The sequence below is a fragment of the Bombus bifarius genome, unplaced genomic scaffold (assembly GCF_011952205.1).
Source record: "Bombus bifarius isolate JDL3187 unplaced genomic scaffold, Bbif_JDL3187 scf7180000008008, whole genome shotgun sequence".
In the NCBI taxonomy this organism is placed as follows: Eukaryota; Metazoa; Arthropoda; class Insecta; order Hymenoptera; family Apidae; genus Bombus; species Bombus bifarius.
Window position 1 is genome coordinate 2,048,860 of NW_022884386.1, and position 15,194 is coordinate 2,064,053.

The 15,194-nt window shown below is 28.6% G+C and overlaps 4 protein-coding genes and 1 long non-coding RNA gene across 7 annotated transcripts; 2 read left to right on the forward strand and 3 right to left on the reverse strand.

The window, feature by feature from the left end:
* Positions 1 to 114: 114 nt before the first annotated feature.
* On the forward strand, positions 115 to 885 carry LOC117206567 (ribonuclease H2 subunit C). Its single transcript, XM_033446044.1, has 3 exons — positions 115 to 297; positions 444 to 676; positions 755 to 885. Exons 1-3 carry the CDS (start codon positions 153 to 155, stop codon positions 773 to 775), a joined length of 399 nt encoding a protein of 132 aa, XP_033301935.1. The 5' UTR covers positions 115 to 152; the 3' UTR covers positions 776 to 885.
* Positions 886 to 1,033: 148 nt separating this feature from the next.
* LOC117206566 (transmembrane channel-like protein 7) lies at positions 1,034 to 5,822 on the reverse strand. Of its 2 annotated transcripts, none has more exons than XM_033446042.1 (4): positions 5,345 to 5,822; positions 4,849 to 5,078; positions 4,503 to 4,744; positions 1,034 to 4,402 (listed from the first exon to the last, which is right to left on the reverse strand). In XM_033446042.1, exons 2-4 carry the CDS (start codon positions 5,024 to 5,026, stop codon positions 2,504 to 2,506), a joined length of 2,319 nt encoding a protein of 772 aa, XP_033301933.1. In that variant the 5' UTR covers positions 5,027 to 5,078; positions 5,345 to 5,822; the 3' UTR covers positions 1,034 to 2,503. The 2 variants fall into 2 exon arrangements, with proteins under 2 accessions (XP_033301933.1, XP_033301932.1); XM_033446041.1 differs by having other exon boundaries at positions 5,327 to 5,821.
* A 514-nt stretch (positions 5,823 to 6,336) lies between these two features.
* On the reverse strand, positions 6,337 to 9,153 carry LOC117206790 (protein FAM98B-like). 2 transcript variants are annotated; one of them, XM_033446427.1, is made up of 7 exons: positions 9,044 to 9,153; positions 8,889 to 8,937; positions 8,168 to 8,534; positions 7,790 to 8,080; positions 7,394 to 7,692; positions 6,747 to 7,321; positions 6,337 to 6,606 (listed from the first exon to the last, which is right to left on the reverse strand). In XM_033446427.1, the coding sequence occupies exons 1-7, from the start codon at positions 9,132 to 9,134 to the stop codon at positions 6,434 to 6,436; spliced, it is 1,845 nt and encodes a 614-aa protein (XP_033302318.1). In that variant the 5' UTR covers positions 9,135 to 9,153; the 3' UTR covers positions 6,337 to 6,433. The 2 variants fall into 2 exon arrangements, with proteins under 2 accessions (XP_033302318.1, XP_033302319.1); XM_033446428.1 differs by having other exon boundaries at positions 9,013 to 9,121.
* A 16-nt stretch (positions 9,154 to 9,169) lies between these two features.
* On the forward strand, positions 9,170 to 9,835 carry LOC117206794. Its single transcript, XR_004487437.1, has 2 exons — positions 9,170 to 9,233; positions 9,578 to 9,835. It is a non-coding gene; the product is annotated as an uncharacterized LOC117206794 (long non-coding RNA).
* Positions 9,836 to 10,226: 391 nt separating this feature from the next.
* Positions 10,227 to 15,006, reverse strand: LOC117206791 (protein lines). The gene is made up of 2 exons (XM_033446430.1): positions 14,019 to 15,006; positions 10,227 to 13,349 (listed from the first exon to the last, which is right to left on the reverse strand). Exon 2 carries the CDS (start codon positions 13,219 to 13,221, stop codon positions 11,437 to 11,439), a length of 1,785 nt encoding a protein of 594 aa, XP_033302321.1. The 5' UTR covers positions 13,222 to 13,349; positions 14,019 to 15,006; the 3' UTR covers positions 10,227 to 11,436.
* Positions 15,007 to 15,194: the final 188 nt, after the last annotated feature.

The window sequence follows — 15,194 nt, forward strand, 5'->3', positions numbered from 1 at the left end:
CATTGTAATTGCTATTATCAATTGTCGTTGTTAATCGTACAGTTTGTAGGTATGTAAACGATATATTTTAAAAAGTCGAAATTAATAAGAGAGACATCTGTATAGATTGAATATGTTCCCGCCAAAATAGAACGCGATACTTCCGTTTAAACATGGCTATTCGTTTACATATGAATCATGATTTGTCCGAAGAAAAACAAAGTGTATTACATTTAATGCCATGCAAAATTTATGGTGATGAGTCCGCAAACGTTTCTACTTATTTTACACCTTACATTCGTGAAGTAGACGATAAAGGTAAGTTTATTAAATTTGAATTAATTATCGGTAAATATACTTGCATGTTTGTATGTATATCTTTTTCCGCAAATAATATTGCTTTAATCATATTAATATTTAATATTTACGATTAAAAAGTAAGAATTATCCTTGTTTATATATAGTTTATAATTCTTCATTTCGTGGATATCCACTTCAAGGAAAAAAGATAACGCTACCTTCTGGATACAAAGGTATTACATTTGTTGAACACAAAAAACCAGAAGTAGAACATGTTGAACGTAATTTATACTTCACGGGAGCTTTCTCTCATTTTACATACTGGAATTATGATAAATTGCCATCAAAAAATGATAGTTTAGCAGCTGTTATGGATTGGATAGATATTGCTGAAGCAGTAAGTTATTAAGTAAAAAATAAAACTTCGTTGTAGTTTGTAGAATATAATAAATATTTAATTATATTTCTTCCATAGCTACATTCTACAGAATCATAATTAAAAGTAAATCTTAAAATAATTCAAAATGCATGTTATACATTCAATGGATTATACAGATTGTACTATTTTAATACAAAGATAAAAATAAATATATTTTGTATATTTTATATATGTTGTAGTTTATTAACCATATTATATCATGAGCATATATTTTTGTCATACATAACAAACAACTTATAATTCCTTATGACATATTGTAAACATAGCAAATAATTTTTGGTTTATTTAGGAAAGCTGTTTCAAAAATGTGCAGTCTTTTACAAGATAAATAGTATATTTGTAAGTCATTTTCTTATTTTTATAAATATATAAAAGTTGCAATGAGGGAAGATGAAAGCATTTACTACCTTTTTGTTAGCACAGAAAATCTTTTCTTATTACACATATATAATAGTATTGAGTGTAATATATTATAGTATTTTTAATACTGCTTATAATGACATCAGCGAAATAGACTGTTACTTATAAATTTATAATCAGTGCAATATAATCCTTTGTTAAAGTTATATTCAATGTGACGTTCATATGCAGCTGTTTGTTTATGATCATGTTTGTATAAAATTCATATAAAATGTTTTTTAAAGACTATTTAACATAAGTTGGCAGTTTTGGAATGAATATTTGTAAGAAATACATGCACAGTTTCTAATGGAGTTTTTTTTATACATGCATATATGTATATAGATAGAAAAGTTAAACTAGTTCTAGTTTCATGTACATTGGCAGTATTAAAGGCAAAAGAAGTTTCTTTTTTAAATTATAGAACAATTAATATTAAAAAATTAGACACATTCATAAATGTTTATATTAAAAGAAATCTTAAATATAGTAAATATTTAAACGCATAAAATAAATATTACAAAATTACTGCTAAAATATGATAAAATTAAAAACAAAAACAATCATCAAAAATAAGATTTATAGAAACATAAATTTTTCATATAAATTAAAGCATTTTTAGTTAATAAATACTTTGGTACGTAAGTAATAAATTACTATAAAATGTATTCTTATTATTAAGGATTTTCTGATCAGTCTACACAACCTATTTACAACTGCATCATACTTCTAATACCCAGCTAATCTAAAAATAGGTCCATCATATATCACTTCACTTCATTTTAGCAAAAGCACCCTAATACTTATTTATAAAATTAAAAAGTAAGTTTGTGTGTGATATTTTGTATTACTACAAAAAAACCAATCACATTATTTTGTCTTGTATTTTATAAAAACTCTAAAAAGGAAAGAAGTCCTTATCACTACTATTACTATACTGTGTATGCATCTTAGCCCTCCTTACTGTTACTAAAACTAGATATACATAGTAAACAATCTGTGACTTCTACTATTGCACGGTTTTTAATTTGTACCCTGATTTTTAAGTATTATTTTTGTAACTTACTTAAAATTGTTTAATTATTCAAATTCAATAACTGAATAAATTTAAGAAAAAATATTTTGTAATAAATATAATAGTTTTCCTAGATATCTTTTAGTTGAAAACCATATAGTTGGACCAAGTATTTTGAATACCATTATATAGCTCAATGTATATTTTAAAAACTGAGATGGACAGTTCTATTATCATATAAAAAGTAATTGTAAATTAGTTAAATTACTATAACTTTTGTACAGTTCACATATGATTATATAAAACACTTATTAAATCTGTGCATTTTAAAAATTATTATATAAAAATTATTTTGACTTTCATAATACTGATTATGAGAATGTACCTAACTCATTTGTTTGCTCTTGATGATACTTGTTCTGATCTTGTTGTTGTTTAATAAATGCACTCAATCTATTAAGTAAGAACTGTTTATCATGACCTTCCAGCACTAATTGATTCTTTAAAACTGTAACCATGTGTTTGTTTGCTATTGATACAGCATAATAATAATATAAAAGTAAAGTAAGAATAACAAAAGCTGGTACACCAAATCCAGCAGTACCAAGGAAGTATAAAATAGATTGAAGCCAATAAGGAAATTCTGCAAACATCACAATTAATAATGACCATACAGACTCGAAACCTCTAAATGGTCCACAAGATTTTGATGGCACTATTTCTGCAATAGAGTAACCAATTGGGACTGTAGATAAAATAAAAGAGATCAATAGAATCAACATAAAAAATGCATTCGATTTACTTGCTCTGTAAACTTTACTTGATGGGGTACTGTTTACTAAACAAGCAAATTTTTTTATATAGAACAGTACAAAAGTACCAAATATTGCAATTAATGGTAATAAAGGTGCATAAAAGAAACCAAGCCAACAGATAGTTTGCAAATAAACAACATCTAACACATGCTTAGGTAAATCAAATTCTTGTTCTCCGAAAAAACGTAACACTTTGTTTTCCGTATGTTTTGCTATTAATGACCTGGGAAAATTGACAAAAAATGTCATGAAAAATTGAAGAAAAAGATCTGTAATATAGAGTTTGAAGAACTGTTGTCCTACAAATGTTTCCCAGCACAGTGGTCGTCTATCAGCAGTACATTTATTATCCGTTACCTCCGTTACAATTAGTCTATAAAATGATGTGAGTAGAACAATGAAAGAAGAAAGTCGTAGAAATACAGTTCGTAAAAGAGTTATGCGTATAACAAATGAAGGACTATAATTTTCTAAAGAGACTAGATATCGAAATAGGAATGGTACTGCAAGATTTAAAACAACGATACATATGTACGGAAGAAATTCAAAAAATAAGTAAGCAATTTTATTCAAGGGTAAAGATTGCAAGTCGTATGTTTCATTGACTTGTGGTGAAACTTGATCGAGTGAAAATTCAAATATATGATAAATCAATACACCAGAACCACATAACACTACTAGAACTATTAAATTAATAAAGAAACGCATGAGAAACAATTTTGTTGTTTCTTCTCTCGTTCGATTTTGCCTTTCTTCTTCTAGTCTCTCAGCTTCTAAAAATGCTTTCATTTCATTGTATAATGCTTTATGCTTTACAGCTGCAGACTTTTCATTATGTATACAATAATCCCAACCACCAAAAACTAAATTACAATATTGATAAAACTGGCCTTCATTTTCGACTACCCTCTGTTTAAAACTTTTAGCAGCTGACTTAACAATAGCTATTAAACTAAAAATAAATACACCGACAGTTGCAGAAATATAGGATAATGGTAAATTAAAAAATATACCAGAAGTATCATAAGTCATATGACTATATGCACCATAAAACAATAAAGTATATTCTAATATACCAGTGCCCTGAAAAATGTCTGTTATACTACTACTTTCTTGAGTTATGTTCCAATATAACTCTGAACAACAAGATATACTACTACTATTATTAGAATTTATGCATGACTCATCTTCTGGCATATTCAATAATATTGCAGGTAACACAATAAATGAAAATATAATTATAAATAAAAGAATATTAAGATATAATAACCATTTGATGAATAAAAAGTATGCAACAACTCCCATTCCAAAATTCCCACCAATTGTTTTAAGACTATCATTCCATAATTCCATTTTCGAATATGCTTCCTTCATTCTGATACGAAATTGTTGCCAAGCTTTCCTTCGTTGCCATTTCAATTGCTCAAAACCTTGCAATCTTAATTTTGTAGCACTCTGAAATATATATATATATATATATATATAAACAGATATATAACAGTTTTAAATTCTATTAATAATTCTATTAATTTGATTAATGTTGTCATTAACATACTTGTAACTGATTTTTTAGTTGTATTTTCTGTGCCATGCACACAGGCATAGCTTTGATTTGCATTATTTCTTCCCAAGTACGTTCTTCATTAGATAAGTTTTCAGATAAATCTGGTAACATAGACACTGCTGCATCATGAATATTTGTTGACATACGTCTTGATGTAGTTGTACCGCGAGATCTTGTACTAGTACGCCTCCTTAATGTTGTTTTAGTATCATTACGTATTCGTTTGGCAGTTGCTATATCAAATAACAAGAACAAATAACATTAACTGGTATTAATATCAAAATATTAAGCATGCAATGTTTCTTTTATGTACAAAGTCTATTATTCATAAACTTACCAACACGAGACTTTTTACTTGGTAGTAAAGTAGCTATATGAGAAGGATCTCTTTGTAATGCTTGTTGTAAATCTGCTTCAATTGCTGCGGGATAACTTTCCTGATAAAATTCAGCACCAGCCTCTTCCCAACCTTGTCCTTTGTCACAAGCACGTTTCTTTCGTTCTCCCCCTGACATTTTTTCTTTTTATGAATAGTTGTAATTTATGTATGAAATTTTCTTCAAAAACCTTACACACAAAATTGAAATAAAAATTATTCATAATACGTAAATTTACTTAAAACACTTTGCATTCCAATTCACAATAAAAGCATCTAATATTTATCAAATTTTTATTATTTTTATATATTAATTATTAGTTAATATACATACATATAAATGATGAATCTTTATAATTTTCTGTCAAATTATAATTTAAACAAGTTCCACTAAGAAATAACGCTAACAATAAGATTTTATATGTTCGGTTATAAGTACCTAATTGATAAGAAGTACCGAAGATGAATCAGTCGATCAAGTATTTTGTAATTGTGTCATTTCTTGGGGATACATATCATCATTCTTTTGTTCTGGTCGATAACAGTACTCATAAAAAAATAACACTTTAACATGCAAAACACTGATCTTCATAAGTCATATGACACATACATAGATTGCAGGTGTAAACTATGACGTAGATTACGCGAGATTTCAACATATTAAATCAAACCAATATTAAATTTAATATTTCTGTATGGCAGAATTTCTTATTTTTCCAGGTGAATAAAGCAAAATAAGTAGAACGATTCAACCAGAAAACGCACATCGGCATTTTGTTTTGCCATATATCTAAACCCGTGTAATTTGTAGACGGCTGATAAAACACTGAACCATGAACCAAAAGCAATATAGAAGGTATCATTCTACTTCTGCAAAGTGCACTATATCAATGTTCTAATTACGACTAACAGAAAATTCTGAGTACGATTAACTTTTTAATAGATTTTTAAATGTGTGTAATAATGTTCCTGCTTTTAGTTACAGATTAATTAATTGATAAAAAAAAAAATAAAAAAATTAAGTCACTTGTTATATACTTTATATATATATATATATATATTCATATACATTCAAATATAAATTATTGATATGCAATCATAATATATATTTAGTAAGTATTTTATACAATTAAATATTTTAATCAATCAATTAATCTCCTCACATTATTACATTATACAACTTAATTTTAACACACTTGTCATTTCTTCATTGTACAAAAAAAGTGCATATTTACAAAATTCAAACACAAGTACATAGCCAAAATTAACATTCAGAACACAGTAAAGTATTCTAAAGTAGAATATAACAATTATTATAATTCCATAAGAGTAAATAATTTATCTTATAAAAATAGTATCAATGTTTCTAATTCATTTTTAGTTTAGAATTAATATTTTCAATTCACATAATATTTAAAAATATAATATAAATTAAGCAATTATATGTTATATAAAAATTCATTGATATTAATTATTATGCTCTGTGATGTAAATATTTTTTCTATTACTATTATAAGCATAAGAATAATATTTTACATAAAATATTTTAGTATTGTCGTCCTCCTCGACCTCCTCCACGATTATATCCACCACGCTGATAGTTATCTGTTCCAGAATTGGCGCCACCCTGATTCCAGCCTCCCTGAACTCTACCTCCTCTTCCTTTACCACTACCTCCTCTTTGATACTGTTGTCCGCCTTTATATTCAGATTTGTATCCTAAATAAATTGATTATTAATCAATAATTGGATTAAAATTCTTTATAAAATTTATATGAAACACTATTATAAAATTACTATATTTACTTATATATATCCTACATTTTCACTTTTATTATCTATATTTTTCAATTAATTACCTCCATCTCTGTTATCTCCGCCGTAAGTATTATTTCCACTGCCTCCATAACCACCTCCTTGTCCACCATAGCCGCCACCATGCCCTCCTCCATATGCACCTCCTTTGCCTCCTCCTCCGTAACCACCTCCTTGGCCTCCTCCTCCGTAACCGCCTCCTTGACCTCCTCCTCCGTAACTGCCTCCTTGGCCTCCTCCGTAACCACCTCCTTGACCTCCTCCTCCATAACCACCTCCTTGACCTCCTCCTCCATAACCACCTCCTTGACCTCCTCCTCCATAACCACCTCCTTGACCTCCTCCTCCATAACCACCTCCTTGACCTCCTCCTCCATAACCACCTCCTTGACCTCCTCCTCCATAACCACCTCCATATCCTCCTCCTTGCTTTGCTCCATATCCTCCTCCTTGTCCACCATATGCACCACTATTAGAAGCATAATTGGAACCCTGATATCCAGTGTCTACATAACCAGTATTACTGCTGTATGAATTTCTATTATCACTGGTGTAAGAATTAGAACTTTGAAAACTGCCACCTCCACGCCCACCACCTCTACCACCTCCTCGACCTCCGCTATAATATAAAAGTATATATATTCATTTTGAATGATCTTACCAAAACGTATTTTTTTTTACTTTATCTTACCCAGAAGTTAAAGGTCCAGGTACTCTATCCTTTTGCCAAGGTGGCATTTCGGGAGGTGGTGGTTCTTGTTCATATGGTCTTCCACCTCTGTCTGGTACCTCTCCTATAATAACTCTATTAATTTCACTTTGAGTATTTTTCCTAACACTTGCGTTGCTTGTTTTCTCCATTAATGCAATATCATCTCTTGCTGCTAGTAAATCAGCAAATGTAATATCTGGTTCTGCATTCAAAAGTTTCCTAGTTTCTTCATATTGTCTATTTAACTCAGCCTCTTGAGCTTTTACTTTGTCTGACCACTATATTTGGAAATAGAAATCATACGTTTTTTTTAAATTATACATAAATATAAATAGCTTTTGTAACTTTATCTTAAAAATAGCTATGTATACTTACTAGAAAAGATTGTACTGTTACATCGAGCCTCTTGAGCAACATATCACGGCGCATTCTGTATTCATCGTGTAACTCTTGTTGTAAATGTTGAAGATCATTCCAATCTGCTTCTGAGAATTGATGACTAATTAATGGTTGGCCTACAAGCTCAGAAGGAGCTGTTTTTAACACTTCAGTCAATTTATTTTGCAGTCTTGTAAAAAGTTTCTCAGAAGTGATATCATTTGGTGGCCTTTCAAAATTTAAAGCTATTGACATATCTTTAAGATCTTTAGCTGTGTCACTCTCTTCCTACATAGAGTATATATACAAACTCTCATTAATAAAACTATAACATCATTTATATATTTTTGTCCTACTTTGATAATGGTAACTTACAACAACGACAGCCATGGAATTCGAACTTTTATGCTTCCTAAATTCTAATAATCTGCAAGTTTTTAATTCTGCTCCTAAAAAATCTAACAAAATGTACCTATCTTGTTCAGTTGCTAATCTTGCATTAACATTACCAGTCATTAATCTCTCATTCATACATCCTAATTCCTTAAGAAAACAGCTTAACTCTAAGAGGAAAGAACTAGAATCATCTGGAGACATTATGGCATGAATAGTTTCATCAATATCATTGAGTATTGCAATCTCATCTGCTAACCATGCTACAAGCTTTGTAAATTCTGGAGATTTTGGACCTTGTTTTACAGCCTCCTTAAATTTATTGGGGTCTGTCAGCTGACCATTGTACCTATAAAATAAAATAATTTATCAGATAACATAATTAATAAAATTTATGTTAAATATGTAATTATAAGTAACACATCATATTAGTAACTTTGTATGTTCAATTAAAGTTAAATAAATGCATGAAAATAACGAATTTCCTTTAAATATCGTATAGTTTTAGTATTAATTCATTAACTGCCATTATTTTTATTCTAAGATCATAAAAATTCGAATTAACATTAATCACGATATCCATTAAACATTTTTTGTTTTAAGTCATTAAAAATCGCTAAAACATTTATAAAATTATATAATTTCGAAAAAATATTGGCAATTAATAGATTAACGTTCAATATTATAACCTCAAATTACATACCCAAGTTTTTTTATTCTCTCCAGTAATTTAAGTTCCATTTTGGCAAAACCTTTAATTGAATAAAACAAGTAATTGTTACCGAAACATAAAATCTTCTAATGAAACCAAAATGATACATACTTACAATAAAAATATTAACAAATTAAACTCAATACCTTTCTTTGCCGTATACACTGTCAATGTGGCAGACTCTAATATGAGGTGTGTAGGAACATGTGAGGTATATACGTATATGTATGAAATCATAGATTGTAGATGTATTATAGGTAATAGTATAGATAGGATAAGATATATGTATAAGATGTACATGTATAAGATATTGTTTGTGCTTACATCTTCTGTGCGGTAAGTTCTATTTTGAATTCTCCAATTTTGTAGATTTGAATTGTCCGCAAAAATTGAAATATTACCTAACACTATCAAAGAAATGAGATATTTCCTTTGAAAACTGACTCTTTTAAATAATTTTATCTATTCATATGTCCTGAACAATGTTAAGTAACAATATGCACATAATTGTATAATATAATTCAACTGTAAAATATAATACAGCTTTCGATAAAGTCACAAAAATGTAAGGTTTATATCTTTATTGCAATGTTTCATTTTAAAACAAAATAATTATTTATTGTAATTTTTTTAAATAAAAAGAACGAATATATGTAATCTGGTATGATTTTATTTTGCAGCATTGCGGTAAGAAAATGTCCTAAAATTACAACACATGCATAGGTACGTAGAATTATGTAAAGTGCTGCCTTGCTAATTGACCGAAATTTTGTCTTGCTAATTGGCAATCTCTACTATTTATTAAAAATTCCTTCCTGAAGCGGTGCTCCGACGTTTTACATACGTATATAACGTGTTTCTTTAATTTCATTTTGTTTGAGTCCCGATATTTGAATTAGATTTAACTTTTTTCCCCGTGAATTTTATATGTTAATATACATAAGTCCTTAATTCGCAAATTCTATATCTTCATAAAATTTCTTCTGGATGTTGGAACATGTACTTTAAATTTCAAACATTACTATTAAGTAATCTGTAATTCATCCTAAATTCTGTAATATTTTTGCAAATTTGTGGATTGTACACTAGCATAAAGACATACATATACATATGTATTAGAATACATTAAACTAATATATAAGTATGTAGAGTATCCAATAATCGTGTTTGTAATTTCATAGTTACACTTAACTTTTGTTCCGATCATTACTAACATTTCAATACATGTCTATAATTTATTATTTTTTATATTTTACATTATACATATGTAAGTTGCGAATACTAGTAAAAAATCTACAAAGGGAAATGATAAATAAAATTAGATCATGATTATAAAAGTAAAAATATGTAGATTTTTAGTGTATTACATGTACCATACTTACAAAGATAATTTTAAGGTATGCATAATTAACATTACAATTAATATATACAAATACTTTAATTTGTAGAGAATTCCAAAACAACAATGGCAAATATTGTTCTTAACTTTAACTTATAGGAACAATCATTGCCATTTGTATCTAATAATTTATTAATACTGGCATAACTTTAAATGTCAATAACTGCATTTACATTGCCAGTAACTTTACATTTGTATATTTGTAATATTTTACAACATTATTATTTATACATTGTTAATAAATCATGACAATATGACAATGTCTTTCATTTTAATAAACATTATTTAATTTTACACTTGTATTTAAGTACGTGGATGTAACAGTGGTGTCCTAGAATTCTGTTACAGATTTATTACTGTTAAACAAACAAATGTTATAGATTTTGATTTAATACAGTTAAATATTTTATTATGCCTCTGGCACAAAATTTCAAAGTCAATTTTATAATCTAATGTGTTGATATAATTTATTTATATCCTTCTTTCAAAAGATTTTTATATTATGTATTTTTCAAATGCATTTTATAAAAATCTTTATACTACAATCTAATATACTCTTTTGTGAGTTTAGTTTTGTAATGTACAAAAAAGTATATCTTTATACATATTTAGTAGTGCACATCAGAGGATTCAACTTACATAATTCTATTTGACTGGCAAATTGTACATTTAACCTTTATATATAGATATAAATATTATTCTAGTAGTATACATTTAAATTTATTTCCAATGGTGCTTTGGCAAATATGTTTTCATAGCACCATAAAAGTGCAATTTCATTGTGAAGCATATAATTTTAGCTAATCTTTGTACTACTTTTATCCATTTATACTTCAACCATGAAATGCAAAAAATAATTCTTGTGTAAAACTTCAACAATAGTTCTGAATGAATAAAATTTTGCTAAATATAATAAATAGAAATGTTTTTTTCTGTATCTTTCAATATTATTCTAAATATTTAATACTACAAAAGACAGTAGTATAAGTCAGTCATTTATAAAAATGAAGTCAATAAGATTATACAATTTTGTATTACTTTCTGACTGATAAAATAAGCCAGATGACGAAGCTTTCATTCTTACAATTTGTACATCTAGTGAATTAAAATTTTGAATCTCATCATGCAATCAAATAATAATTAGTTGTCTATATTTCCTTCATAGAAGGATTCACACTTTTCTAGCAAACGTAGAACTGGATTTATGTTATAAGGAAACAAATCTTTTGATACTAATCTGTCAATTGCTAAACGAAGTCTTATCAATATTGTCATGGTATCATCTAATTCTCTTCCACAGCAAGAGACAAATTCTGTCCAATTTCTTTTAACATATTTCAAAAATCTCAGTAAGTATAATAAGAAACAGGTCTCATTACTGACAAGTAAATCTAATAAAACATCTGGATCATGTGATACAGCATGTATAAATTGTATGAAAGTTAAAGTTGGACTAAGCATATGACCAAGATCATTTTGTGGAGGTCCTCTATAAAATAAACCAACAGCTACATCTAAACAACATACCATGCCTTCAATTAAAAAATCATCTTGATCATGGAACATTTGTACAACCCACTGTGATAAAGGCATTTCAGGATGAAATGGCATTAATGTCTTAACACACTGATCAAGTTGTCTTAGAACTTCTCTAATGCTCCTCTCAATAACTGCCATATCAGCATCAAGATCTTCTGCTTCAGAACCCAAGGAAGAGTCACTAGAATCGCTACGTGTCTCTTTAACTGTCACAGCAACACTTTTTAAAACTAAAAGCACTATTTTTTGCAGAAGAGGACGATCACCTTCACCAGATCCTCCTCCAAATCTTCCAGAACCATGTCGATATGGTAGAGCATCCAATAATCTCCAATCTTTTACAGCTCTTACAATCAAATGTGCAAGAGAACAAGGCTCATCTGGCAATACATCTTGTAAGGCCAAAGTACTTCCATAACACAATACTTCATTAAATAACCCAAGGAGATGTCTCCAAATCACACCAGGAACATTGGCATTTAAAAGTACAACCAGGTTGTCTAATTGAGAATAAAAAAGTTTGGTATCAATAACAGATAAGTTGGCTTTAACAGAAATGATGGATTCCCACAAATCAAGAAATGTAATAACAGCTGATTCATGTTGTGGCGTATATGAACTTAAAATAGCATCAAATTTTGATACTAGTATAGTCCATTTGGATTCTAATGCTTTGACACACATTGCTTTTACTGGTGTACTATCAAAACTTTCTGTATCAGCAATTGATATTGTATTACAATGAGATGGTGGCACTATACTGTCTGTATCTTCAAGAGGATGAATACTGCAGTCCTTGTGTTCCACAACTCTTTTTACAACATCCAAAGTAAATAGCATTTGGCTTGGAGAATGAGTATTTACTAAAGATTGTGTTAATCTTTCCAACCATGCTGTGTCAATATTTTCTTTTGTTATAATAAAAAATGATGCAAGAACTCTGCTAGCAGCAAATGATATAAATTTATTTGTTGTACATGATAGGTCAATTATTTGATCTATAATGCCATGCTCGTTTCGCGCCAGCGCATCACAAACATCTACTACTCTCCTGCACATAATACCTCTAACATTTTGTTTAATGGCTAAATCAAATAATAGTTGTAAAGTACTTATAAATTCTAAGGTTTGATCAGGTTCCCATTCTGATAATAATGAAGATCTAAAAGTGCCATCTGCAGCTTCTACTGTTGCACTAGTGAATGGTTTACGTAAACTGCTTTCTGGTATATTACATAAGCATTGTGTCAACAGACTATTCTGCAATTGCTCAATATCTGATAATGTATCTTTTTCAACTTCATCATTTTCAATGCGTTGTTTCTTCTTTGCTGGCTCCTCCATTATGTTGTTAGGAGGATAATAATAACAGTGCCAAAGCACCATTAGCAGCACTATTCTTGCTGCTTTCTTCTTTTAGCTTATAATACTCTGTCATCAGGTTCATGAAATGTAGTCAACATCAGCTTATTGTGTGTACAAAAGTCATAAACACATTAGCAGATACAATATACCTGTATTGACAAAAGAAAACACATTAATTTAAATCCTTTGGAAATTGACTACTTTTTATGATATAAAATATTCTTGACTATATCAGATATTTAAATATTACAAATACTATTTTATTTTATTTTTCTTAAAAAGAAGACTATTTTAGGGCACAAAAGATTTTAACCAATATCTATGTTATTTGATAGTATTCAATGAATAGAATCCAAAAACATCAATTTTGAACTTAAGAAACTTTTCAAATCAAATCAGTATGTTTTAACCCAAGCCTAACCTAACCTAATCAAAATCCAATCCAAAACTTTAAATTTAAACACAGCCTCACTTATTTAAAAATTCAACTTTGTGATTTACTGTTTTGTAAATATATTCTTCGGCACAGAATCCAATATATCTCTTGAAACAAAAGTAACTTTCAAATTCCAAATTTCTTAAATCCAAAACTGGTCTTTTTAAACATTGTCATATATTATCAGGAAATATAAGAATCAGTCAAAAATTTTTGGTGACCTAAAATGAAGTTTGATCAGAAGAAATGTCATAAATATAATCTGTCATAAAACAGAATTTTCATTATTCAATGATGGTTAAAATATTATTTATAAGAGAATTTTTAATGAATCAATGCAATAATATCAATCAGAAAAATAAAGAATAATATTAAAACTTACAGAGAGAACTGACTTCAATTTTCATTAAATTTCTGAAATGTTTGTAAATTCCAATACTTTTATAGGTGTACGTAAATAAGTATGTGTGTATATGTTTACGCATTCATTCATACGATGATATATGTGTATATTCTTTTTACATGCCGTGATCAATCAATTACTTAATATGCGAGGCATCTTTGCTAATAAACTTGAAATTATATCTGTTGCCAGACACATTCATAAGATGTTAACCGTGAAGACTTTAACACAGGTTGCACATGTAATATACATAAACCGACGCTTGGTGATACGTTAATATGCACACAGAAATATTCTCTACCGATACCTTGACAGACAGTTAAAATATATCAAGAGAATATTTGACAGTATTCTTTTCGAGTTATACCGTATTTCACTATTTTAACAGTGTAAATATATTATTGTTTGTGCTCGAAGAATTTCTTTTGACTAGGAAGTGACAGAGCACTCAGACAACTTTGCTCTGTTGCCACGTATACGTGCTACCGAGTAAAAATAAGAAATACGGATTTATATTGTTTAGCCGTAAATCTGCTCCAATTAAACAGTTCATATCTCACGTCGAGTGGTAAAATGTTAACCCGATAATGCATAAGACACGAATTCTTCGTGTTTATTACGTATTTTTCGGATGGCATCATGCAGAGCTGCGTAACACAGTAGCTCCTCCTCGCACATTCCACAATGTACTAAGTACGAATTATTGTAATTACTTTAACAATAGCCTCCAGACTGTTACTAAACCTTATCAAATATTCATTAAATGCCTATTTTTTCATTTTTCTTAATAAAAGTAATCAAAATCAAAAAGTCGTATAATAAATACACGAGATGATCGGCAACTCTGCATCGATGGCAGCGCTTAAAAATTTATACATATTCTTATTTGTTAAACAGTTTCTAGTTTAATAATTTGCCTAATGTGAAATTATAAGTAAGACGACGTATTTCGATAGTTGTACCGATAGGGAAGATTGTATAATGTTTAATACAAGCCGAGAAGATTAAAAAAAATAAATTATTCAACATTCTTTATTCTATTACGTACTATATGGCCAAATTTATCATTTGCTTAATTTGATAATTACATTTATAGTAATAAAAATATGATTTTTTTTTCTTATAGATTAATATATAAAGTATTATTAGAAAATT